The 27,729-nt window shown below is 44.1% G+C and overlaps 1 protein-coding gene and 1 long non-coding RNA gene across 2 annotated transcripts in view; one reads left to right on the forward strand and one right to left on the reverse strand.

Moving 5' to 3' along the window:
• Nucleotides 1–27,729, forward strand: part of ZMYND10 (zinc finger MYND-type containing 10) — a 161,856-nt gene that overhangs the window by 45,399 nt on the left and 88,728 nt on the right. The window contains exons 3-6 of the mRNA XM_069206801.1: nucleotides 5,970–6,086; nucleotides 12,476–12,529; nucleotides 19,047–19,199; nucleotides 20,747–20,835. Of these exons, the coding sequence (XP_069062902.1) occupies nucleotides 5,970–6,086; nucleotides 12,476–12,529; nucleotides 19,047–19,199; nucleotides 20,747–20,835 (413 nt within the window). The remainder of the gene's footprint in view (nucleotides 1–5,969; nucleotides 6,087–12,475; nucleotides 12,530–19,046; nucleotides 19,200–20,746; nucleotides 20,836–27,729) is intronic.
• LOC138259218 (uncharacterized) overlaps nucleotides 14,824–27,729 on the reverse strand; it is a 143,391-nt gene continuing 130,485 nt past the window's right edge. The window contains exon 3 of the long non-coding RNA XR_011198674.1: nucleotides 14,824–14,900. This is a non-coding gene — a long non-coding RNA (uncharacterized lncRNA). The remainder of the gene's footprint in view (nucleotides 14,901–27,729) is intronic.

Below are 27,729 nucleotides of genomic sequence, written 5' to 3' on the forward strand. Positions count from 1 at the left end.
TCTGGAATGACCTCTGACCAAATCAACATTGTGCTACCAAAGAGTCTGGCTGCTTGCGTTAGACCCCCCCCAAATGTGCACCAGGAGCTCCTTCCTGACCGGTTATGCCAGACTTTTGCCCACCAGATGTATGATTAAAATGTCCAGCATTTGGGGCTCGGTTTCCTGTGGCTTCTCCAGCATAGGCTGTGTTTGCTCCCGCTTCATCCCAGGCAGCCCGCACCACTTGATGTCTGTCCTCCTGGGTTTACCGCAGTTCAACCATGTCTGGGTTCTTCATACGAACGAGTGGCCAACCACCCATGCTGTCTTGGTCTTTGTACCTATTGGTTATGCAAGTGCAGAATGTCAGCCACTTGCTCCCAGTTGCCCCCCCACCCACTTTTGTAAAGCTTGGGTTCTTGTTGGCTCCTTGAGAGTGTGTGAGCGTGCGGGAGAGGGATTTGCTACTGAATGTCCTTACTCCTGCCCAGGGTGCTGACCCCTGATGTAGCTCTTATATGTGTTGGAGTGCCACCGACCCACTGCCTTTATGCCTGTGGCTCACACTCTGTATCAGGCTAGAGATGTTGCACCCCAATGCGGAATGAGTGTGTGCCAAAAGGGGTCAGTTGGCAGCCCTGCTTTAGACCGTGCCTTCTTCAGCACTGCTTTAAACTGGAAGGTGCTCAAGCACTCTCCGTTGTTGTACAGAAAAAGTACCCCCATTTCTTGCTGGTCACCTGAGTAAGTATCTCCTGACATTGCACACAGGCATAGGTTGTGATCGTCCAGGCGCCTCCGCGCCACCTTGGCTCCCTTACCCAGCTGGTCCATTTTGGATCTCCTCAACAGCACTCTCATCTGCCCCATGCCTATTTGTACATCCTGGCTCTGCAGGCATGCCTCAGATCCCCCCAGCTTTGAGAGGGCCACCAGCTTGCTTATTCTATATGCCCCCCCCATCAGCAGCTTTAGTGTGTGAAATTCGATCGGTGCCTTGCATCCTGTGTAGGCACCTCCAGCCTCCGCCTCCCTCTCATGGCTGCCCTTATGTAGTGTGAGCTGGTGAGGTCCCTTGCCGTTACCATCCTGCAAAAATGTGCAACTACTGTTGGATGTGCCTGCACCCTTGACTTTGACTTCTTTTGGTTGAACACCCAATGTATGAAACCCTCTGCTGCCCTGCTTGTTGCCTTGTGATTGTCAAAAGCTGTCAGCCCTGTTACCTTCTGGACAGTCTGGGCGTATGTCGCGTAGCATTTGGCTTTCTTAGGGGCTAAAGCATGATCTATTAAGTGGGACAGTTCGCATCTACCAAATCCCATAGGCTGTTCGGGAACGGTGTCATCCTCTGTTATTCTTGTGACGCCAGTCTTCTGAATTTCTCCACCTGGAAGCAAGAGAGTGCATCTGCTTTAGCTTTATTTACTATGGGGACGTGCCTCACCCTGATATCTAGGTTGCTTGCTAGCTTTAGCTTAACCAAGTCTCTAAGCAGTTTCAGTACTTGTAGACACTGTGATGCCCCTTTGTTAATTGCTTGTGCCACCACCTGATTAGCTGGCCATAGAGTGATCTTCAGGTTCATCAGCTGTTCTTGCCGTATTGGCAGGGCCACTACTATGGGGAACAGTTCCAGTATTGTGATGTTTCTGGTGAGGCCTGCCCTAGCCCATTCTCGGGGCCATTCTTTGGCACACCACCTGTTCTTGAGTATTGCTCCGAAACTTTGGCTGCCGGATGCATCTGTGTAAAGCTCTGTCCATTTTGCTGGTACCCAGCCTTCTCTCCAGATGAGCCCCCATTAAAATCTTCCAGCAATGCCAGCCTTGTTTGTAGGTCCCTCTTCACCCCTGAGCCCAGTCTTGTGTGGTGCTGCTTTTTCTGAAGCCCCCTAGTCAAGTGTATGAGCCTTCTGGCGAAGACCGTCTCTGCTGGGATCACTCTGGCTGCAACATTCAACTTCCCAATGAGCTCCTGCATTTCCCCCAGGGTGCCTTTCTGTTTTCCCAAAAGTTTCTGTTTGTCCCTCTTCATATCCTGTCCTTTGTCCTGGGGCATGCTGGATGTGCCTGCTTTGGAGTCCAATTCTATGCCTAAGAATCCCAAATTTGTAGTGGGTCCCATTGTTTTGTCATCTGCCAATGACACTCCTAACTCTGCTGGTAGGGTTTGGAAAGTACTTAGCAGTTTGCCGCACTTCGGACTGGCCGCTTACCTACAAATAGAAAATCATCTAGGTAGTGCAGCTTACCACCCACTGGGTGATGCTTATGCAGGGTCCACTCTAGGAAGGTGCTGAAACGTTCTAAATAGGTGCATGAAATAGAGCACCCATGGGCAGCATCTTGTTGAATTATGTGTCATCTTCAAATTTGAAACCCAGAAGCTAATAGCTCTCTGGATCGACTGGGAATGGTCTGAAAGTGGATTCAATGTCTGCTTTCACCATCAGGTCCCCTTGCCCCATTGAGTTCACTATGTCTACTGCATCCTCAACTAATGCATACCCAACTGCGCAGTTTCTCCGGGGATATTCCATCATTAACTGATCCACCTTTCGGATATGAAAGGTGGTGGACTGAAATGCCCCTGTTCTTTCTTGGGTACTACATGCAGGGGTGATATGACCAGCTCCGGGGGGGTGTGGGGGTCCCCCTTTTAGGGATCCTTCCACCCTCCCCAGCTTCTTCTCCTTGTTGATTTTCTTCCTGACTACGTCTGGGTGCTCGCTTGCCAAGCGGAGGTTGCTTGGTACCGCTCTTTGTACTCTCCCTTTGGATGGGCTTCTAAATCCTTGTTCAAAGCCTTCACAGAGTAATTTGGGGTCTACGTGGGTATTGTATTCATTGGCTAGTTGCATCAGCCTGTATGCGTTTATAGGGGACCTAGCCAACTTCACTTCCCCCCCGGCCAGGCTTTGCTTGTGCTAGGGCTGTATGTTTTTCTTTTTGTCCTACTTGTGTCTGGCTCCCTTGCCTTTCTTGTATTCAGCTGCTGGGTGTCCGACACCACATATGGAGTATATATGTCTGAATTTGCAGGCTGCTCCCCAATTACATTTGTCCTTGTTGTACTTATAGCAGATGGATGATGCGCCTTTCCCTGACCGTGTTCCCCTTTAGCTTGTGTAGTGTGGCTGCTTGGAATGGGGCTTCTGCTTCTCATGCTTCGCTTTCTGATAGTTCCCGCAAAAGGATTGTTCATTCTTCCCAGACCCACCCCTGGCCTCCCTTGCTATCATCATCTTGTGCATGTACCCTGCCACGTCTTCATCTTCCTACTCCGTTTCTGGATGAGCTTGCATCTTTAGTCTGAAACCTTTATGATATTCCAACCATACATCACGCACAAACTGCCTCTGTGACTCATGTATCTTTGACTCATATAACCAAAGATCTTTTGGGCAGTGCGGGAATTTCTCAACTATGATACAGGCCATGATCCTAAATGCATCCAGCCGGCTCTCAAAGTTCCTCTCCTTCCTTATCCTATTCCTCTCTATCCTTTCCTCTTCTTATTTTATCCACCATCGTCAGATCAAGGCTCTCTATCTGTATCTCAAGGAGTGAGAATATGACAATGAATTCCCTGCGCCAAATGCACTCCTTGACAGCCAGTGATATCATGCTGGCCGGAGCAGGGGCCCTGGTGACCATGTAAGACCTTCCTTGACTACTCATTTTATAATCTTCCGGGGACAATCCTTCTGTGTCTGTGCTAGCCTGACTCTGCCCTTTGATTCCCAGGTCTGTGCCCCATACCTGTGGGGGTAGTGCCTCTATTCTTACTCTTGCTGTCTCAAACTTCACCCACTCTGGTGATGGGCACCCTTGATTGTGTTCCTCAGCCCTCTATGATGGAGCCCTCCTACCAGGGGAGCATGGCGTGATCCTGGCCTCTTTGAGCGACTCCTCCCCACTCCATCCTGTTGTGCCCAAGCCCCATGTATTCGCAAACAGCAAAGTCTCGTATGTTTTTAAGCATTCATGAACTATCGCGCTGATTTGCTCACAATTGTTCAGCTTTTCCTTCTTGCTAGGTACTGGGAACCCCAACACTGCTTCTGCATCTCCTGTGTTCTTTTCTCCTTTTTGTCACCTCTGCCTGCTTCCGGTGATGTTTTCTTGGCTCCTTGCTGGATGCCTTTTCTTCCCTGGCTATCTTTGTGCTGCCTGCATCACTGTGTACCTCTTGCGTGGGTTATTCTCCTGGACCCTCTCCCCTGATTTGCCTCAGGATCCACTCCTTGCTCTGTGTCGCTGCAGCCTTTCTTGCTCCGTCCGATTATCTCCTCCAGATTGGCATGCTGACTGGTGCCTGGACCTTCCATGGTCAAGTAGGTAAGCGGGGGCAATATATATTCTTTTACTGCTCTTCTGGCTGCTGGTTGGCGTTGCCTCAGTAGGCTGTCCCCAGCTGCCTGTTCCTTAGTGGATCTCAAACGGGTTACATTGCCCCTTCAGGCTGTCCCCGACTGTCCTGTGCCTCCTTGTTCTGCTCGCTGCCCAACAGAGGTCACGTCACCATTGTGGGTTGTTCCTGGTTGTTTCTTTGTATTTCCGTGGCCAGGTTGGGTCGCCCCAAGACAGTTACTGACCACTGTCTGTCTTCTCTGTTTTGCAGTTGTCCTTTCTAAACATAAACACTTTGCTCAAAATATGTGATTTGTTAGTTGGCCCTTGTGTGAGAGTCATGTGGTCAGACTCTGTTAATGACTCTCAGCCCAGTAGAGATACCAGCAGCCCACGGACCTCACCTCCAGTACCGGAATGCCCCTCCTCCTGCCCAAGGAGCAGCAAACAAGATACAGCTGCAATAGACCCACAGGGTGGGCCACTGAAGGTGCTCTTGGTCCCCCACACCACCGTTGTGGAAGGGTGCCAGGTGGCCAGGGTGGCACCGTTGGAGTCAAGGTCTTAACTATGGGATAGCCACTCCTCCCCACTTTCTTTTAATATAGACTGGTCCGGCCGCACACATGGCACCAGGAGATGATGGCCACGTCTGCCAAGAATGCACGGCCGCACATTTCCATGTCTGCTTTGAGGCATTCCATTGCCTGGGTGCTCAAGTCTGTATGTGCTGAATCTTTCGGCGGTGCTCCCTTCCACCACCTTGGAATCCTACCTCCAAAGTCACCTTGGAGTACTTTTTCTGCAGTATACGCCGGCAGAGCGATCCCTCCTCGGGACCCGATGAGAGACTTGCCCGTCATGAGGCCAGAGCCCGCGGTTTCTGCCTCAGGGCCCTGTCACTCTTGTTTTCCCTGGGGGCCCGATTGCAGTGCTGGACTCAGTGGGGCAGAATTTCCTCTCTACTGGGCTTTGGACATTTGTGAGCACCATTGTCCGGCTGCTGCTGCTGTTGGTGCGAGGCTGCAAAGGTCGGTGCTGCTGTAGGATTCTACAGATGCTGGCAGCTCCAGGAAACTGCCTCTGAAGCTATGTTCCTCTCCGCCTTCCCAGGGGCTGACACCCGGAGAGTGTACTTGTCTGGACAGGGAAGCTTTAAATGTTAAAAGGGCCGAGTTGAAGAGGAGCTGCAGAGCTCAGCATCCCATTCCATTCCCAGCTTGGCTCTGCCCACTGATGTTCCTTTTGATTCCTACTTTAGAATGCTAGAGAGCACATTTGTGTCAAGGGTCTGTATTATCAGTGAAAAGTTGTTTCTTTTGCGCCCTTTCTTGGGATTGTTGGTGATGGCATAGTTATCGCCTTTCTTCTCTCTTCTCCCTCATTTGTTTTCTTTCTGGATTTTTGAGTAGCTGATGGATGGCCTAATTATGTATTTATATGTTATAGATTCAGAACAAAATTAATGTCGTTTTAGAAGTTGGAGGGTTGAACTGGTCTGTGTACAACCCTATTTGGTCCTGCTCTATGACCTAATTGTGTTTTTTTCTGAATAAAATAATATTAAACTAATTTTTTACTTATAAATTACTAAATGTTAATAATACAGGACAATAACAATTTTGTATTTAGATTCCGATTTTAATTCATGAACTGATAAGTGTTGAAGTATGGAGGCAGAAGATATTCCCTGTGCTGTGCAAATTGGAGGACTTTCATCCGCAAAGCACCTTCCCTATCTACATGGTGGTAAGTGCAAAAAGTCCTTATGGTCAATGTAAGGAACAATGTCATGTAGGTGATGCCCTTTGTTATGTATGGTATTGTACATGATTGCAAGAGATTACTTTTGCTGCAAACATATTTGTATGTAGCGAAGGAAAGTGTGTGAAAACATTGCAGCTGTTAGTACTGACAATTACATTTGTTTTCAGTTCTTCTGTGTGTATGATCCTGAATCTTTTGGGATCTATGAATTATCTTGATCGTATGTGAGCCACTCTTTGGTATATGGCTAAAACCCAGATCTTTACTGCCTTCTTGAATTCTAGGTGATCTTGAATTTCTTTAATATTTTTCACCAGGAAAAAATCTGTAGAATTGTTGCTTTTGCAGAAAAAAATGTTAAAACAATATGGCCCTCATTATGACCCTAGCGGTCTTCGGACCGCCAGGTCCATTGTAGCAGTTTCACCACCGACGGGCTGGCGGTGAAGACCGCCACATTATGAGTGTGGCGGGTTGGCCTCTGCCAAACCGCCACATCTCCGTCTGTAACACCAGGGCGGTTGGACCCACCGGTGGTCCAGTGAAGACTGCCGGCGGTATTATGAGCCAGGATATTGCCAGGTTTTAACACCATTGTACCAGGGCCGGTATGTTGCCACAGATTACCACCTCTGTGCAAGATCTAGTGATTTATGAGGAACTACCATCATTATGACAAAGTGAACATGTTGCTGGTGATTACCATCATTATGCCAGGGCCAACATGTTACAATGTATTACCACCATTGTGACAGGGCAATTGGTTTACCATTATTCCAGGTCCAGCATTTTACCAGACATTACCACCATTTTGCCACAGTAAGCATGTTACAGGGGATTACCACCATTGTGTCACAACCAACATGTTGCAAGGGATAGCGGCCATTGTTCTAGGAGTAGCATGTTACTTGGAATTAACGAGAATGTGCCAGCATCAGCATGTAACTAGGGATTACCGCAAGTGTGCTAACAACAGCATTTGACCAATAATAACCACCATTGTGCTGGTGCTTGCATACTACCATTGTACCAGGGCCAGCATTTTACCAGAAATTACCACCACTGTGCCAGGACCAGCATGTTGCTATGGATTACAACCATCCTGTCAGGGCCTGCATTTCACCAGGAATTATCATCACTGTTCCAGTGCCTACATGATGCTAGGGAATTAATTCCACTGTTCTTCTCACCCGTGCTCACAGATATATGCACATCCACTCACTCACAGGTAAGACACACAGATACGCGCACACACACTGAGACATGCAGGCATGCAGTGCAGGTTATGTTTTTTCAACTTGCCATTCTTCCTGACTGTTGTTGCTGCTTGGGCAACCTCTGAGGTGGAGAAATAGGCCAAGTGTGGGGGAGGAGCGTATGAGGACCGATGAGGCTGTGAGGACGATGAGCATGTCTAAAGGGATTGTTGGGTGAGTAACAAAGCAGAAGTGCAGGCACAGAATAATAGAGTGGGTGTGATTTCCTTGCCTGGACCAAGGATCTAACAGGAGTTGGTGGAATGTCTATGAAGCAGAATTGCAGGGCTGGGACAGGGACAGGGCTTTCTTGTGGTGAGGTGAGCAAAACTGGGCAGAGGTTGTATTTCATCAGTTGTTCACTTCGCTCCTCTTCTAGTGCTCCTCCTTATGACAGGGAAAGGCAGTGCAGGCGTTGTTACACAAGGACCTCTTGTTATGCAGGTGTAAAGATAACACTATTCAGCTCATCATAGCGAAGCAGGGGTGGCTCCTCCACTAAGGCGGAGGAGCGTTGCTCTATTGGATTTACCAAAAAGGAAAAAATATAGTGATAATAACGTACAATATGTTATTATCATTTTATTGTTCCTTGCGCAGCGGGGCGGGGCTGGAGGGAAGGGGCCGGAGTAGGGCTATGTGCACACAAAGTGCGCATGTCTTTTTGGCTTGCCGTGTTGGGTCAGCCAAAAAGACATGCACACTTTGCATGTTCTCTACCCAGCTGTATAGCACAGCGGGGTAGAGAACATGCCCAGGCTCCCTTTCCCAGTCTGAGCGGTGAAGGAAGCCGTTCAGACCAATCACGATGCTGCTTTTAGCAGCGTCATGATTGGCTGGGAGCCTGTGCAGCTGGGAAGTGGAAGTGGAAGTTGACGGAGGAGACACAAGTGTGTCTCCCCTGTAATGTGTTTTTTATGTTTTTTTTTTTTATTTTAGTTTTTTTTAACTACCCCTCCCACGTCCCTTCACCCCCTGTCTCGCCCTGCCACCCCTGTTAAGTAGCAGCCGCCACTGTAGCAAAGGGTTGTACGCGGTATGCCTATCAACATACTGGTTTATATATTTTTTCTTACTCAGCTATAGTTTTCTATTTAATTTGCTGCTGTGCTACGACACTGAGGCAAAACATAAAAGGTGGAGGATGGTAGAATTGGTCCAGAAAGTGCTGCTTAACGCTCAAAGGTTTCATTGAAATGTTTTGTCTTTTGTCCCTTTTTGAACTGGAGAGTTAAAAGCATTCCATGGAACAGTATCATGAATTCTCATTGGCTTCTTTCCATGCTACTTTCTCGCCAGTCTGCGATTTTCTGTCTATTAAATAGATGCTGATAGGTCTGAAATTGACTCGTGGTTTCTTAATTTACTTGTCTCTGATGCTGAGTTCCTGGGGCCAAATAGTTGTTGGCTGGTATTTCTTCTATCTGTTGCATTTTAGGATGTTGTTTTTTAATGAGTTCGGCCATCAGATGTTCCTCAGCTTCTATTGATCAACAGCTCAAGGCCAGTGGTCTAGCTCTGAAGGTGTAAAGGTTTATTATGTTTTTAATCTCTGTTATGATCTGAGTTTCGCTAGTGTAGTTGAGACGATTTAACAGCTCTCCTTTATAAATATATATAGTTCCAATGGCAGAGAAAGGTTCACGCTGAGAAGGATGAGTGGGTAAATAAAAAAACCTAAATAAGTGTGCAAGACATGCAATGAAAGCAACAGATGTACTACTATCTGTGATATAATGTTTAAAGGCTGTATGGATCACTCTAGAGCGGTGACCATGGCATTTTATTAGCAGTGGGTATGAACGAACAGTGCCTAAATGATGTCAATTGGGGAAAGTTAAGTCCGTCCATAAAATGGCAAACAAAAGTGATATAGGCCCTCATTGCGAACCTTGCGGTCGGACCGCCGTCAATGCGGCGGTTCGACCGCCACATTATGACTACGGCGGTAGTGCCATGGTCAGACCGCCAGCACCACCAGTTTTGGTTGACACAACGGTCTGGTGTTTCTGGTGGTTCTAATCCTCCAGGGCAGCGCTGCAAGCAGTGCCACCCTGGGTATTACGACCCCCTTCTCCGCCAGCAGTTTCATGGCAGTAACCCTGCTGTGAAAAGGCTGGCGGGTGCAGGGTGCTCCAGGGGGGCCATGTCCCAATGTTCACTATCTGCTTAGCAGACAGTGAACATTGCGACAGATGCTGGTGCACGCACTACAGCATTGCCACCAGCTCTATTACGAGATGGAGACAATGCTGTAGGCCATTTCTTGCTGGGCCAGCAGGCGGAAGCCCAGTTTCCACCCGCTGACCCAGCTGGAAACTCGTAATGGCTCTGGCGGGGAGGCAGCCACATTAGCGGTAACCTCCCCGTCTGAACTTCGGCGGATGGGCTTTTCCATCCGCCAAAGTTGTGACTAGGCCCATAATGTCTTCAGAACACTTTAGTTTGATTTTTATTGATCGATTTATCCTAGCGACAATGATAAGCAGAGCCTGTACTTCTTACATCAGACGATCATCAGCCAGCTAGATACAGAGCATTTCCTGGGATGGGAGAGACTTCATCTATTATCCAGTAATTTTGAGGCATGGTAGATGTCAGGTTAGATTTAAATATGGGCTCTAAGTAATAGATGTATGAGTCATTGCCCCCTAAATGTAAGAAGTATCCCCCAACACAGGTTAGAGGCTAATGGGATCCTGCCTAAGCATGATAAAGACTTAATGGAGTGGGGTTTAGGGGAGGAGGTTCGTGTCCAAGCCACTAAACTGTTGAAAAGGTAAAGGAAGACTTTGAAAAATGGATGGTAATAGTTAGGCAATTAGCGGAAACCCTGGATGGCAGGCATGAACTTGGGCAGAAGCAGAACTAAAGATGGTTACATAAGATAACAGAATGAGTGGAGTAGGTTGGGAGGAGGAAGCCCCGGAAAAGAATCCTTAATAGAGCACTGAAATAAATATTTAGAGATGTGCCTCAGATAACAAGGAGCTAATTAACATGCCATGGTGGAAGTCAACTAGCAGGTATGGAATTACTGTAACGTATATAAAGTGGAGGAGCATAACTAGGGGAATTGAAAGGCAGGAAACACAGAATGGAAGATTGCATAGGCTAGAGGTGGAAAGACATTACTAAATGTCAAGACTTTACATGATGGATAACTGAGATTACTGTTTTCGACATGGGAATGCGCATTATAATGTATCTGACAAAATAGTAAATAAAAATGCTAATGGGAGCCTAACTAGGGGCTTAAGAAAAGTGGTTCAACACCATTTATTGAATAATACTGCACTGACTGTATCTTATGTTAACTGTCATCTACTGTAAGTAATAGCTCTCATGAGGGACGTCTCCTGTAGTGTTGGGAACATTGTGATATGCTGTCTACAAAACAGGTATACCATAGTATGAGAAAAAGCTGCCCACACTAGCATTTTACGATAAGCCCTGTAAGTGCCAGATTATGAATTTAAATTTTAATACTGATCGTGTCCTAATAAATACAATTTAAAGAGTATTACATCACAAATGATTTAGCCAGCTTATGGTAGTCGATATTCCTGAGCAGGCTGGCTGTTGGCAATCTGTAAGTACTTGATAGGTGACTGGGCTGGTAATAGACCCATATCAGAGACCCTTTGGCTCTATAGTGTAGATGGATGTTGAGGCAGTGGTGCACCCTTCCACTGGTTTGTGTGCCAGAGCAGTTGAAGAAGAAACTATCCTTCGAAAAGTAGGGATCTTATAGGTGAGAATCAGCAGAGGGAAGGTAGTCTCATACTTTGTAGCATGCGCGTCTGGACAGGAGAAGGAACTTGGGATATTAAGCATTGCTTGCTCAGGACAACAGTCCAACAACAGTTATGAGAATGAACCCTCCCGGTATCAGGGTCTTTCTCTGTGGGTCCCAAGAGCATGGTGTTTAATGGTGAAGTCCTATTTCTAGTGCAAGGTTTCTCAAACTGAGCTGATATTGGTGGGTCTGTAAAGTGGGAGCAATAAATGAATATGCCTTTACATTCTGTGTTTAATATGTCACCATTGCGGGTGATTCAAAGACAGGTCAAATATCAGGCTACTACTTCTGATAAACTGCTATAGATTTGGGATATATTTTTTTTTCTAGCTGCAAAGTGAGAGGAGTTTTTAAAGTGAATTATGTGACAGTCTTGCTGGAGGACAGGGAATATGAAAGGAAAGGTTCTGTTTTTTGCAGCACATAACAAAATGTAATTACCTGTAAAGGAATTGTATGCGTTTAGCAGTTTGGAAAAAAAAATGAAGCACTTTATTTGTGTAATTCTGAGATGGCCTGGAAATTGAGATTTTAATAGGATCAAGACAAATTAAGACACTTTACTTGATGATGTACAAATGGTAAATTACCCAAACAATGCACATTATTGTTTGTGTGCTATAAAGCTCTGTCAATAAAACTGTGCCTTTGTGAAAAGTTAGAGGCCGTTTAAATGGAAAATGTGTTGTCTGTGAATGACAGTGCTGTAGCACATGAAGCCTTAGTTACGTTAAAAAATCACCTCTGCTCATGTCGAGTAAAGGCAGGTGATTTGCAAAAGCTTGTCATTCTAAAAAGTGGGTCATGGATCTAAAAAGGTTGGGGACCTCCATTATAGGGAAACCTTTTTTCATATGGAAATTTGTACTAAGTATGTGAAATGAGGTTTACATAGCTACTAGTGATTTGGTAGGGGAGCCCATCCCTTGAAGATCCTTAGAGAAAAGACTATTTTAGAAACTGTATGAGGCCAGCAGAGTTAGCTACGTTTATCAGGTCTACCTCTTCGGAAAACCAGTAAGCAGGGAGCTTGTAACTGGGGCACTTAACAAGGGTCTGTCAATAATGTTTCTTGGAATAGCAAGGTTTTGTTGTTGAAGTGACTTTTAGAGTGGGACATCATAGCCTTATATCACCTTAATGGAATATGAGATTGTGCTGGCCTATAAGAAGAAGGTCCATTTCCTTGGTTTATAGAGTGTGAAGGCAATTAAGCAATCAGGTGGTAGTGAAGTTCATGTTCTCTCCAACTGGGAGACCTTAGGAGGACTGCAAATTAATTTGTTATTTTTTACCATTTCCTGTTGTTTCAGATACACCATGAGGCTACTATCATCAATCTCTTGGAGACAATCTTCTACCACAAGGTTTGTAAACAATCCACTAACAGTTAGTGAAGAGTGTCGTTTTGGAAACCTGAATAAGCTGTGACTTGTGTTAACTTTGTTAAAAAATATTCCTAAACTTGTCAACTATAACCCTGAGAGACTTAAAAAATACCTGTACATTTTAAGTGAGTTCCTCAACCTGACAGAGGGGGTTATTCTAACTTTGGAGGAGTGTTAATCCGTCCCAAAAGTGACGGTAAAGTGACGGATATACCACCAGCCGTATTACGAGTTCCATAGGATATAATGGACTCGTAATACGGCTGGTGGTATATCCGTCACTTTTCCGTCACTTTTGGGACGGATTAACACCTCCTCCAAAGTTAGAATAACCCCCAGAGTGTTTTCTCTATTGTTTACTAGTTTCTACACCTTGGACTTTTTTTGTGTAACAGATCACTCCCTACCTCTTCTTTTATTCTGTTGTCTTCCTTTCTCCCTTCGTTTTTTCATTATGTCACTGTCTGACCGTACCCTCTTTCTCATTAAATTTTTTCTTGCTGTTACTTTTATTTTCTTTCATACTCGCCTCCGTATTTGTGTTTCCAAGCACAAACATCAGCATTCAGTGCATCAGTATCAATGCATTTACCATTGGCATTTGAGACACTTATGGGTTATGGCAAGAGAGTGAGGTAGGTCCATATTTAAAGACAGACTTATTCCCAAAAAGGAACAGGAGAGGTAATTGATTTGTTTTTCTAATTTGTTTTCTTTTCATAATTTAGTTCACTTTATTTCTCTGGAGTGATTGTGTTTTCATATATCAAATTAGGCTTATTTTACTTGATTACTTTCCTTTGTTTGTCTCAGAGCCTTAGATTTTTGTTTGTCCTTTTTGGGAATTTGTTTTGCAGGAAGAGTATGGTTTGGGAGTATGAACAGCAGACAACGTGAATGGAGAAGTTTATGTTAAGTGTGTTGAGTTCAGTGACATGGTACAGAAGAGACAGGGCAGCTGCACATAAATATGAATGGGTGTTGCCCCTGGTTGAGTGGGTTGTATAGCAGACTATGGCCAGAGGCTTCCAGGTACAGAAGAATTCTTAAGAGGTTGCAGCTACGCCACAACAAACAGCTACATCAATAACTTTAGATACTCGGAAAAGTATCTTTAAGTATTTTACAGGGGGTGTTGCAGTAGGTAAACCTTGAAAATAGTAACAAAGATGTAAGAATCGTTTTTTGTTTGGTTATATAAAACCATTTCAATTAAGCACCATCTAAAATATTATATTACTTGATCTGACAAATTTGGCTTGCAACCCCAAAAACAGAATCTAAAAGCAAACTCAATAATCTGGTCAAGCTAAGAATTGTTGAACAGAAAGGTTATGAGTAAATCAGGTGGCTTACAGTAGTAACAGAAAAATGAACATTTATCCAATCACTTCTAACAACATTTTAAAATGTTGTGTACTGTGCCCTACAATTTGAAGTTAACCAGAGTAGTCTGCATTAACCTATGTCATTCCGTCCTCATGAAAGTTGTAAGCAGTAGGTAAAGCTGAGCTTTAACACTTAACACTTAACACCACAGCAAATAGAGGGCAAGAGCAAATATATCATTGGACTTCATGTGCAAAAACATAGTGAGTCACTAATCGGTTACAAACTGATTTGTGAGCTCTAAAATAGGATTTACTAATGTATGAAAGTAGGAAATCTTAGGATTTCTACTGAACCGCTGAATTGCACATTAAATTAGATATTTAAGGAATCATCAACAAGATGTATTAAAGACTCACAAATAGTTATCAGTTATAAAAGGCCCTTTTGCTCTTGCAATTTAGCACCAAGTGAGATGTATTAAAGATTCACAAAAGTGATTAGTTATAAAAGGACATTATGCACTCGCAATTTAGCATCAACTGGAAGGAGATTGTAACTGTGCAAAAATAGGAATTTTTTGTATAATTAAAATATCTTTTAATAACATAAAATGAAGTGTGATGTACACTTTGTTAAATTAACAATGCCATTGAAGTCCTCCAAAGTATAATTGGTGACTCTAATGTAAATAAGGACAGTACTACAACTATACTGATTTTGAAAGTGCCTTTTCTCTTTGATCATGATTTGTTTTACAACATATTAACACTTTAATTTAAAAAAAAGTACATTATGTTAAAGAAATCAAATATGACCATATAATCACAAAACAATTCGACCATTTTTTTAAAATGTGTTAAACATGAACTCATCTCCTTCCCCTTAGCCCAACAATGTGTCTCTCAGGTTGGAATGTTTGGGGAGTGTATTAATTTCTCTTGATTGGCTTCTGGTGTGATGTAATGGACTTCTCTCCACAACAAAAGTGCTTCTTAGGCTGGATCCCTTCTCATTATCCCTAAAAGAAAGAAGAAGCCCTAATAGCAGCATTGGTTGTCTGTGGTTCTTCTATAGCAGATGTCAATTGTTGTAAGGTCTTTGAAATATCTCTTATACAGTATGCTATTTCAGAATGACTGTTGATAGTGCATCTGCATAAATTTGCAGCCTCATTAGCGACCTTATTAACTGATTGGCCAAACCTTTGGAGACAAGTTTCAACACACCATTGATGACACCCTTGTTCTGTGGAATCTTCATTAACAGCAGCAAATAGTGACTTGTGAGTTAGTTATATATGTTATTTACTGAACTTGTGGTGTTTCAGCTACGTTACTGATGGTACTGTTCAGTGGTATCTCTCTGAGAGGCAAGGCCAATGCACACTGTTTATGCTGGTCATCTTGGTGGAAACATCGTAATACAGTGGTGGGGAGTCTGCTGGCTTGGCGGCTGTCCCTCCACCGCTGTATTAGAGTTCTGGCGGTGCGACCGCTGAACTCCTAATTACTCTCTAAATCCACATTTGTTAGCCCATTCATTTCTTGGTACAAAGAATACAATTGTGTGACACTTGCTTGGAATAACAGAGCACGGAGCACCCGCAATACATATCTCATGTCCTAAATAGAAAATCTTAATTCCGTCAGTCATTGTCATTTGTCTGAAGAATAGAGCCATTATGTGCTTTAACTCATAAGAGCAAATAGAAACTGAAAAAAAGAAAGACCTATTTAGAAGCATCTGCGTTAATTGTTTTTTAATTGAGCCTAAGAAGAGAACATGTGTAAGTTTTGCAATGCTGGTTCCACAGAGTTTGTATTTAGCCATTTGTGGATAGACAGTGGCCTTTTATTGGATAATAAATGGGGTCCATAAACTGCGTAAACGTCACTTGGCAGTTTGTTCTGTTCCTAGCGAAGGCTCTGATATTGTGCCATATTTCTTGTTCAGAAATCAGGGCTGCCAAGCCCTCTGCCGCTTTGTGTGGAGGTGGGTGAGATGCCTGTCAGGAGGTGACCTGTGTTTGGGTCACCTGGCGACTCCTTGTATAGTTGCTCGGAGTATGCTATATTTGCAGTGTTGAACTCGATGTGTGCGTGCACTGTCTATCCACTGGGTTTCTGCTGCTGCAATCGGATGCTGATTTGTTCCCCTCCTTGTGGGCCCTCTCTGCATAAGCCGCTTGGTCCAAACAACGGACCAAACAACGCAGCTTTTCCAGTAAGGCTGCATGTTTTTTTACAGGCCTCCAGCAGGTGGGAGATCTGCGCAGGATCGTTCATAGCTTTGCGCTCTTGGGAGAGAACAGAGCCCTTTACCCCCCCTCGAGTTCATTATAGATCACACCTTGGCTCCTACAGTGGCATTGATGCAGTGTCCCCAGAGTACCGCCTTAAAGGCGTACTGCTCTGGAAGCAGCGAAGAGGCAGTATTCTCATTATTTTGGAAGTAGTCACTGACTGTCTAAGTTCCTCTGTAAAGGCTGTGTCTTCTAGACAAGGAGGCTGAAATTTCCAAGTCAGGATTGGGGTAGGATCCATCCCCACTCCATGTCCATTGCCTATGAGTTATGATCGTACAGGGTCTTACCCGTTTAGGTGATGTGGTATCTCTCCTCTTGTAGGGCTAGAGTTGTAGGGCTAGAGTCGGACAAGGCAGTCTAGTGTAACATGCAGGTTGAGGGGAGGGGAGGGGAGTGTAATTAATATTCCCTTATACCTGGGTTCTTTCTCACCAGATATCCATCAGTTCCCAAGCCCTGAGCCACACTGAAAGGCCTTTGGTGTTAAGCACAGAGGAGTCACTAGGAAGGGTTGGTGTAAGCAGTTACGGTCATCGTTCAGTACAGCGTTTAAATCCACCCAAGTGTCCAAGGGGGTGATGCCCAGTCTGTGAGCACGCATGACAGTGCCTCAAGGAATACATGGTTGTGGACATTGGTTAAATAGATGCTCACAATTACTAAGGGCTGACCATCAAGCTTCCCCGTGAACAGCACATACCACCCATTGGGGGCCCTCGTGTGTCCTCAACCTCATGGGGCACACTCCTGGTTGTAACCAGACCACTGCGTCCCTGGCAAAGGCCAAACTCACCTTACTGAATAGGCGCCCCTCCATTTGTGTTGTAGGTTTTTGCCCTGTCACTTAAGCTGCGCTAATACCTTATCACACTTTTGCAAGGAGCCCAAGCCTTTGACATTCCAAGTGGTGAATTGGTATTTACCCTTGTGTTGATATACACTGCGTTGTGGCATGTAAGTAAATGTGGTGGGGCCTGCGCAAGAGTGAACTCGCTGTGCCTTAATGTACCTTTGTAGTGAAGCTGTTCCTGGTGGATCTTGGTGGGATAGTGAGTGTTCTTGAATGTCCTGCTCCCCCAATATCAAGAACACAAAAACATCCCCCCCATCTCCCGGTCAGGTGCAAAAAGGAACTCGGACCAACAAATTGATAGCCGCAGTCAGTGCTTAATTTGTGCTTGTTGTTTCCAGTGCTGAGCACCGGCACTTATTTTTGAGGGCTGGGGCTTATTCTTCTGTCTCAAGCATTTGCTGCGAGCAAAAGACACAAATGGGAAAGACCGAGGAAGGAAAAAACGAAAAAGGGTCACTGAGGGTGAAATTAGAAAGCTGCAAGAGTGAGCTGAATGGGCATGCAGGGGCTGTAATTGGATTGAAGAGTGCCGAGATGGCTTCAGGATTACGCTGCCTCAGTATTCCGTGTTCGCACATTTAATTGCAGCAGCCACGAGTTTAAGAGCAGGACTTTGGGCACTGGCACCTTTTTATTTAAAAATGTAGCACTGGCCGCAGTGTGTTATTCATATTATTGCCCAGGGGAGAATGTCTGACTAGCCCCTTGTCTAAGGGTATAGGTGGTTTCCAAATGCCACCCAGCAATTGCGTTGCATAATAGTGTAGCCATATGTGTGTGAGTGAGAGATCATTCTCATGGATCTATACTTAGCCGCCCCTCCCGCTTAGGCCCTGCACAATGTGAGTACCAGTCAGTGGGGTAATTGTGCTATTGGAAAATTGTCATCAGCATAGCTTGATTTTCTACCCCAGAACTTATATCCCTGAATTTATTCAAGGCCCACCAGCAAAACGAGAAAAGTGCTTAAGAACATTAAAGGCCACAGAATATTGTGTCCGATACATACATGCATCTGGCTGGGAATGAATGCTTCCTATGTATTCTCTGTTTTGGAATAGTGGCTGGATGTAAATTATTTCTGGTGAATGGGAGATTACATTTTTTTGTGGTGAGTACATATTTGACACTTTCTGAGGGATAGACAATATTGCCTTACTTGGCTCTGTCTAAAGAGTCTTTTGGGGAGAACCAAGTAATGGAGTGGTAGGGGCAGTATGATAGAAGGAATGTAACACAAATGTGGATAATGCTTAGCATGTATTCTGCAAGAAGTACACACGTGTATACTCCAAGAGTTGAGGTCTTAAGTTACACATAAATAGCTTATTTTTGTGTAGCTTATTCTTTTCCTCTTTCTCTTGTGTTTGCTACATTTGTCACACAGCAGTTACATAAAGAAAATATCAATTTGAACAGTAGTATCTTTCTATGGGAACCATGTTATCCTGCTTTCCAGTTCTGCCCTTTCTCTCCTTTTTATTAGTATTTTGTCTGTGGTTCTTAAAAGTCTGCTATAATCCTCCACCAGCCCATTCCCTTCTCTTTTCTCTGTATTTTATTTTCAGCTGCAGTTATTTTCTTTTTGCTCTTCCCACCTCTTCACTATTTTCTGCTCTGTGTTTTTCAGATTTTGCTTCTTTCCTCAGCCATTCTCGCTCAGCATTTCCAGCTGTTTCACTCTGTCGTGTTTCTCTGTCTCTCTCTTACTTACTGTCTCTCTCTTTCTCTTTCCCTCTCTTCTAGAAGTTCCTACTTTCCACACCTTTCTTCTTTTGTCTTTTCTCTGACACCTTCTGCTTTATGTATTACACTTGTTATCACCTCAGCAGCATCCATCTCCTGTATCTTTCTACTTCAGTTGCAGTCCCTGTTTTTCCAGTTAATTTACCCAGCCCACTTAGATAACCTGCTTGGTGAAGTGTCCTCCTCTTCCTTTAGTCAGAGGTCTAATGTGTTAGTATTTTCTTTGAAAGTAAGACTCAGACTCTTTATTTTTCCATCAGGAGGTCTGTGAAGCTGCAGAGGATACAATTTTAGACCTCATTGATTATAGCCATCGGAAAGTGGCCATGCTGGCAGCTCGTAGTCTCAGTGGAGATACTCCAAAACATGACAGGCTTATACCAGAAGATCTTAGCAGTAAATCCAGCTTACAGGTATGTGAACATGCTGAGGGGACACGGAATGAGAATTGGGTGGGAGAAGAAGAGGGCAGACAAAGGAAAGAAGTACCAAAAATTGTATTGATAAATTGAGAAACCTGAGGTGTGAATCCAAATTTGTGTGGCTTCATCCGAATAATGCTACCAGGAAGCCAGAAGTATTGTACTGAACTGAGGATGTACAGGTAATGCATAGAAGAAAATTCAGGTGTTTTTATTTTTATTTTTGTACAACTATGGCATCCATGTAGTGGTGCAGTTGAAACATCTCTTGTTCAATGAGGCATAGTTTGAAAACTCATTCATGTATGAGCTGGGCAAAGGTTGCTAAAGATACTGAAGGGTAGCAAATTGCCTTTCCTAATGGATAAGCTCCAAATGTTAAAGATTTATAAGCAATAATTTTTGAGTAGGTATGTCAAATAATAATTTCAGAGGTACAAAAGTAGGAATGCGAGCCTGGTGGCCTAAGCATGAAATAAAATATAGCATGTTCTTATATTTTATGTTCTACAGTAAAGGATTTGTACAGGGACATAATTAAACCTCCGTGTAGACTCATTTAACCTCAATTTACCATCATCAACATGTCACTCATCATGCTCTGTAACGGGAACGTTAAGGTCAGAGTTCGTATTCCTGTAAGGTTAAGGATTAAAAAATATTAGACTAATTTAAAATAATAAACGTTCATACTAGTTTAATTGATAAAATGTTAATAAGCACCACTGATTTAATACAAATAAATAATGGTTAATTTTAGGGTTAGGATCACTGCAAGGATAAAAACAAGTAATTCAATAAATATGATAAAAAATAAAATATCAGGGAAGGCATAAATGTTAGATTAAGCAAAATTAAATGAAATACCTTTCAATGAATATTAAAAACAAAAGATAAAATTACAGTTAAAAAAATGTATTAACAAAACTATCACTAACATTAAATTAAAAACATAAGGGATGTACTAGGGTCTGTGGTGGGATCGGGATAGTGAATAAATATAAAAATGTACTGGAACAATGTGATGATTTTTGATGCGCAACTGCCTTGTGTAGTAGTAGGTCATTGTACTGGTTGTACATGTGAAAGGATAAGAGAAGGCTGTCTGCCAGCAGACAATGTGAAAGACTGCTTCCTGAGAAGAATTACAACTTCTTTTATAGTGTGCTGGCTGGTTACAATAACCCTTAAAATATGGAACGTGTTTGATATAATTCTTCAATCACCTCAGTTACCTGCCTAAGTTTCCTGCCTTGTCCAGGTATTATCATTGCCTCTCAAACATTTATCGGCAAAGGGATATAATGTTCCATGCATTTTATTTTTTTCTTGTGGCAAACATTCTTGAAGATATTTCAGAATTTATTATTATTTGCAGGCATAAATTCACTGATAGGAGTAAAATACTGTTTTAAAGATCTCCATTGTGTTTTTCTATGAAGGTTGATCTAGTTCTGGATCAAAGAAAGCATTACAGGTAAGCAGGAAACACTCAAATTATTTTCTGACAAGTTTGTATATTTTGCCTGTTCCTTTAGGAGCTGCAGCAGCAGGCCTATGCACTAGAATTTGATATCTCATTGAAGGCTCTTTCTGTTCTCCGGTACATCACTGATCACATAGACAGGTGAGCTGCAGTGCTTGGGTGATTAAAATGGTCCTATTTATTTGCAATGAACGTTCAGAAATAATAATTAATTATTGCTCTACTCTGATTACTGTGCAGCTCTTCCACTCACTACGTGTGTCCACTGCTCAAGCTGGACACCTACATAAATTACTGTTCTTAGACTGTATTTCCATTCAGAACAGGGGCCTTGCAACACTTTACATATGTGTTTTAGTCAATCCATGTAACAGTTTATTAATTTGTAATAGGAAAATATAGCTTGAGAAGGCTCTAGGCACTCCATGTAGAAGAAACCGTAGTTTCTTTTATCCCGCTTCCCTAGAAAGGTGTTCCTTTACGTACTCAAGAAGAAAATAAGAGGAAAATGGCTAAAGTTGATTTTGATGAGACCTTCAACCAAAAAGTGTCTCACCCTCTGACATTAAACAGTTAAAATTTATAAAGAACATTGTACTGGACAGATGGGAATTATCATGCTCCATTAAACAGTTTTCATTCACAAAACGTGTTGGCCAATTAAATTTTTAAATGAATCATCCATTTCAAGTTTGCAGCATAATTTATTGAAGCTCAACTTATTGATCTCGCCCACCTGAACTTTATCAATGTAAGTTGCATAGCACTCCTTATATCTTCCTTTCTTCTTCTGTGGCCACATTGACATATTTACAATCCGTATTTTCAATATTGTTTGTGTTTCTATGTTTTCTTCCCTTTCGTATTTAACATCAACCCCTATTAAGTAATTTACAAGGTTCTCTCCACCTGTAAAGAGTGCTTCTATGTTGAAGCACTCTTCCAAAAGTTAGTGATGCCAAATCCCTTTTCATCTCCATATTTTTAAATCTTTTTATTCTGCAAGATCACAGTATATTACAGGATAAGAGCATAAAAAGTATAACCTGCTGTACAAGTGTACATTGTAAACATCTCAAAAAAATGCAATGTCAAATATTCACACCCACCACAAAGAAAGCAAGAGACAATGGGCGGGAGAAAATGGGGCACTAAAAAAATGTTAGGGAAGAAAAACATAGTACAATACACCCATATCCCACCACTAAAAACAGGATGATTCATCACACAATACTCAGTTCAAACTTTGTTAAAGCTGTGCTTTATCTGTGAGACTGCTCCAATCTAACTCCCACCATTGCGTTTTTTTTGCTGTTCATAAAATCGAGAGTTCACTAGGGCTCAATGAAAAAGATTTGACCCTCCCAAAACCTGCCTAGTGTGCAGTTTAACTTTTACTTTGTAACAGTTCCTGCTACATATTCTAAAATTCATCTGTTTTCCTCTGCCAATGTCAATCAGTAAAGAAGGCATTTGTGTCCTCTGAAAGATAAATCCCTCTTTGCTGCAGCAGTGGTTTATGTCTCTCTGTGAAGAATGTATCAGTTTTACAGTAACAGTTCCAGCACCAGAGTCCCTCTTGTCCGGTTCTCGGAAACTGTATGTACTTCCAAGGCGTCAGCTACCAGGTTGTTTTCACTCAGAAATCAAGAGTAGTAAGTTGATCACCTCGGAAGTGCAGTGGTGGGATTAAAACTCCAACTTTTACCTTCCTTGCAGTGGTATTGAAATGCTTGCCTCATTGCTGCAACATGCTGCAGGGGTTATTTCGCTGTTCTTAAATTCCTCAGTCACTCACCACCTTTCATTGAGCTCTGACACGGTTCTCCACAGTTGACAGCGCTTGATCAGACCCAGAATCATTTTCCCTTTGTGTTCCTCCAAATGTGTCTCCATCATCATTGACATCTTGTGCTTGATAACATTGGTAGTGGCAATCATGCCCTGGAGAAAGTTGTATAATAATGAATATACATTGGTAAATGGGTCTGGGGGGGGCATATGTCCCCCATGGAATCTTATGTGCATAGATGTGTAGAAGTTGGCAATAACATAAATAATAATTTAAAAAGTGATGGTGCCAGACCTTCAGATTCAACCACCATGACTACTGTATTAGTTTAATTTGATATCAAGGTACTACTTCTCACCTAGGCATAAATTTGCCAACGCACTCTTATGCCCTCATTACAACCCTGGCGGACCGGGGAGAAATGGCGGTAATACCGCCAACAGGCCGTTGAAAAAAAATAATGGAATTATGACCATGGCGGTAACCGCCATGGTCATCCGCCACTTCTCCACTCCGACCGCCAGGGCGCTGACGACCGCTGGGCTGGAGACTTCGGTCTCCAGCCCAGCAGCCATCACCAGACCGCTGGCGGTATCAGGACCATGCATACCGCCATGGATTTCGGGTGGTTTGGAACCGCCACGAGATCCATGGCGGTAGGCACTATCAGTGCCAGGGAATTCCTTCCCTGGCACTGATAGGGGTCTCAACCCCTGAGTGGGAGGACCCATCCCCACCCCCACCCTCAACATGCACATACACACACACCCTCCCCACCCCCAACATGCACATACACACACCCTCACACGCACACATACAAACAGACATGCACACAGACCTACCTGCACGCATTTCCCATACACACAACACCCCTGCATGCATACACGCACTCACACACCTCCTCTACATACTCACACGCACACTCCCATGCACGCACACAACACACAACACTCCCCCACCACCCCCTAACGGACAATCAACTTACCTTGTCCGTTGATCGTCCGGGATCCATGGGGGCTGCTCCACCGCCAGCACCCCGTCACCAGAACTCCGCCACACCGAATCATGGGACGTGATTCGTTGGCTGGTGTTCTGATGACCGGGCGGTGGAGGTGGAACAACCTCCACTTCCCCGCCCGTCGCCAGTATGGCTGCTAGCGGCTCTGTGTCCGAAAAAGGATGGAGGGCTGCTAGCAGTCATAATACGCCGTGTAGAAAACCGTCTGCACTGGCGGTCTTCAGCACGGCGGTACCTCGGCGGTCTTTACAAAAGACTACTGAGGTCGAAATGAGGGCCTTAGTCTTTCCCACCCCTTGAGGCCAACCTTTCTATTGTAGTGTGCTCATTTTGCTATATTTTCAGTGATTGATAGATTAATGTTACCTTTGAATCCCAGTTGGACTTTAGAGTGTTTGGAATCCTTGTTGTGTGCATCAGATCCTGCCGGGGAGCTACTGGGCAGACAAGGACCATTAAGCCCCAGCCGTGGTTTTAAAGGCCCGGGGTCCATCCTACTATGGCTCTTCAAACTGGGCTAAGTACTTCCTTTCTGCACTTGATTGTCACAGTTGTGAGGATAAGCAGTCAAAGGCCTCTCAGGGAGGTAATGTGATACACAAGAGCTCAGAACTCAACAGTCCTCTAATAGCCATAATAATGTGTTGTCCAGCCAATATTTATTTTTGGCTGGACAAAACATTATTATGGCTATTAGATAGAGGACTAAATATTTTAATCACATAACATAACATAATACTCCACTGCAAAGTTAGAGAACTCAGACACAGGGCTGTATACTTGTTTTGGAATACTCCCTGAGGGGCTACACTCTTCACTATCCTCCCTCTGTTGATCAAGGCCTACACTGTCTAAAATCACTCTCTGGGACGAGGCAGAATTTTCAAATCATCTAAGGCATAGATGTGCCCATTAGTTCAGGTAGAATTCCCTTATTGGTAGTTATTTATTCAAAGTTTTAAGCTGGCTATGCAGTCCTGTCTGTTGTACTGGCTCTTGTTCTTTCACATTTCTCAAGCCCTGTGATTACCTGTGTGCAATCCAGGGTGGTGCAGATTCATGCATCAGTCCTGCTAATTTAGCAGATCTTCAGCTGTCAAGGCTATGGTTGTGGCCTATTTTGGAACTTGACCACTGGTGTTTCTCAATGCAGCAGCTTTTAGGGCAGCCCTTTGTCTTCAGCAGTTGCAGCTTCCACGGTCCGCTTGTATATGCTGATATAGTGGTGTGGCCTCCCTGCCGATCTTGATCTTCTGGTGGTTTCTGGCAGATGTGTCCTCTCCAGGCCTATCAGGATCTTGTGCAGTCTTTGTCAGTGGCAGACTCCAGGCTGATCAGGGCTCCCAGCTCGACATAGTCAGAGTTTTCCGACTCCCACCGGCAGCAGCAACACCACTCTGTCAGCCATGGTAGCAGCTGATCTCACATATTGCTTCATATTTGCAAACGTCTAAATGTGGTTCATGACCAGAATCGTTCATGGAGACGGAGGGAACCTCTTTCACACATGGATTGCTCCTTGCTTTGCTCTCTAGAAACCTCTCTAGCTCTGTCTGGCTGTTCCCCTTACCGGGAACACACTTGGCTGGTCCTTTTGGATATTCTCTCCTCTCTCAGCAGACAGTAAGATTTCGAGGTACTAGGGAGCCTCTCAGCTCCTCCAGCAGAAAGGGCATCCAATACGTGATAACCCCCACCCCTGAGAGACTGTTTTTGACCATCCCTCATCACCCAGCAGTATTTCAAGTACTCAGTGGAGCACTTCCTTCCTTGACAATGAAAAGGTTGAAACTGGGACACAGTGGGATAGTTTGAATCGCACTTATATACACATTTTCTAGAAAAGGGATGTAGATTCAATGTTTAAGGTTTTTGAACCGCTCTGAGTTGTTCTTTGTCAAATTTTTCTGGCTGTCCCCCATACCAGCATTTTGGCAAGGTGATAGCTCTCACATCATGTAGCAATCAGGAAGGCTTGAAGCAGGAGAATCCAAAACACTGACACAATGAAGCACAATGGTTCTATAGCTGGCTGTTATCAGCCTTCCTGATTGAATAATCAGGGACAGACAAAAGAAGATGCCCTGCCTGGAAACTGCCTCAAAGTGAACAATAGAACCTGCAGTCCCCCTTCACGTATCTACAAAAGGCTGTGGTCCGGAATAAATAATCAACAGCACTAGTCTTCACTGAATGTCTGAGACAACTCTGTCCCTGACACACTGAACAAGGTCTGGATACACTATTTAGTCACAAAAGCTTGGTAGGCTTCCACTATACATAAATTCATCCAGGGCATAGACTGTGGGAAAGCCATGTTTGGTGCAACCTTCCAGGTTCACAGAACAGGTTCTAGATCTTGCATTGACTCCAAAGCAATTTCCCAATCTCTCCCTCCACTGTTCAAAGTAGACAATGTATTGTGCACAGCACATAAACATTCTTAGAGACTCGTTATTATTAGTTGTTTTATACCAAACTCCATTTTCCACACTGCAATCAGGTTGGAGAGCTCCTTGGTTGAGCACAGTTTCCCGGCTTCACCCAGGGTCAACAACCAACCTCAATGATCCCCCTAATTCTTAAGGACATTAATGACTCCAATGTGGTACTGGACTGGATCAAGACATCTAGCTCAGAAAGGAAGTCTGTGCAGATTTATGACACATAAAGAGTTCAACTTGCCCTCAAAAAGCTTAATTTGTGCGTTCACATGCCCAAGCTGATATTCACCATGAGGAATACCCTTGGGTTTCCTGTGCCAGACTTGAAAGAGGTGCTACTAATTGAGGGTCGAAGTTGCTATATAGAGTTGATTTTGTTACAGAAGGATTTTGAGAGCTTGTTGCAAAGTCTTGCAAGGGGCTGATGTTGCTGGCAGAGGCATGAGGACCTGTGAAATATTTGGTGTTGAAGATTTACTTTTAGCGTTGACTTGGTCTGCAAGAACTGTGCACTTGGTGTTCCGTATCTACTGGTGGTAGTGTCTTTGGGCAGATTTGAAGATGCCTTTATCTATGGTTTCTTCACTTGTTCTCCATTTGCGCTCCACTTGTTTGCAGTGAAGTTTTGTCAGCCTGAGTTCCTCTGTGTGCCAGCTGATCTGTGGTCAGGCTCTTGCCATTGGGGGGTGTTTGAGAAGCGCTGGGAAGTTGGTGCATGCAGTGATTCAACTGTTGAGGTTATTATTGGTGTTAGGCAAGTTGTTGGATTAATCTGGCCGGTTCAGAGAAGAGGAAATCCAGACCTCTTCAGTGATGATTTTCCAGCTGCGGAAGGTGGGTACATTGTTGGGAAGTCTGTGGTGGTGCAGGATGGGTATGCAGTAACTGACGAGGGCGTAGTTGGTCCAGGTCAGAGTTGCTGACCTGTTGGAGAGAATCAGGTCCAATAGGTGTCTGGCAGCATAGGTGGATTTGATTATATGCTAGGTGAGGCGTAGGTTTCCGAGGTTTTCTAGAAGGGCCACAGAATTTTGGTCCATGTGATCTTCTAGGTGAAAGTTAAGGTATCTGAGGAGGATGAAGATGCTGGCAATGTTGAAAATGGGTGCAATGCAGTCCATTATGTCACTTTAGAAATTAGTTCAGGGTTCTGGTGGTTTGTATATGAGTGTTCGCCCAGGGAGACGTTAGCTCTGATGCGTAGCTTGACAGTGATGTGTTCCATGTATGTATCTGGTGGGGGTGTCCATGTAGGTGGTGAAGAGGATGGTATCCTTGAATGTGATTGTGGCTCAGCAGATGAGCTTGTGCTGATGGTCTTGCAGGGCCATTTTGTAGCCAGCAGGGATGTCTGTAGTAACGCCAGTTGCAGAGGTTTGGTTTAACCTTGATTCCGTGAGGAAGAACAGGTTCAGAGTGTAGTCATGCAGCAGGTCCCATAACTCCGTGGCATGTTTCGTGAGCAATCGGGTGTTGAGGAGCATGCATTGAAGTCTGGTGTCCTGCGGGGATGTTGGTTCATCTGCGTGAGCAGGGGGCTGGTTTGTGTGAGTGTGAGCATGTGGGGTTAGGGGTGCTCGGTGCTTTTGGTGCCAGAGTGGTGGGCATAGGTGTGTGGGGCGGTGCATTAGAGCTTGCAGGAGGCACATGCCAATGCTCTCTTCATGTTGTGTGGTTCCATTAACTCTGCTGCCACCTCTAGCAAGAGGCCTTTGAACTAAAACAATAGTAGCTAATAGGTATAATTTCCTGTTCTAAACAATTTTGCGATTCAGCCTTCT

Source organism: Pleurodeles waltl, chromosome 9 (assembly GCF_031143425.1).
Source record: "Pleurodeles waltl isolate 20211129_DDA chromosome 9, aPleWal1.hap1.20221129, whole genome shotgun sequence".
Lineage (NCBI taxonomy): Eukaryota > Metazoa > Chordata > Amphibia > Caudata > Salamandridae > Pleurodeles > Pleurodeles waltl.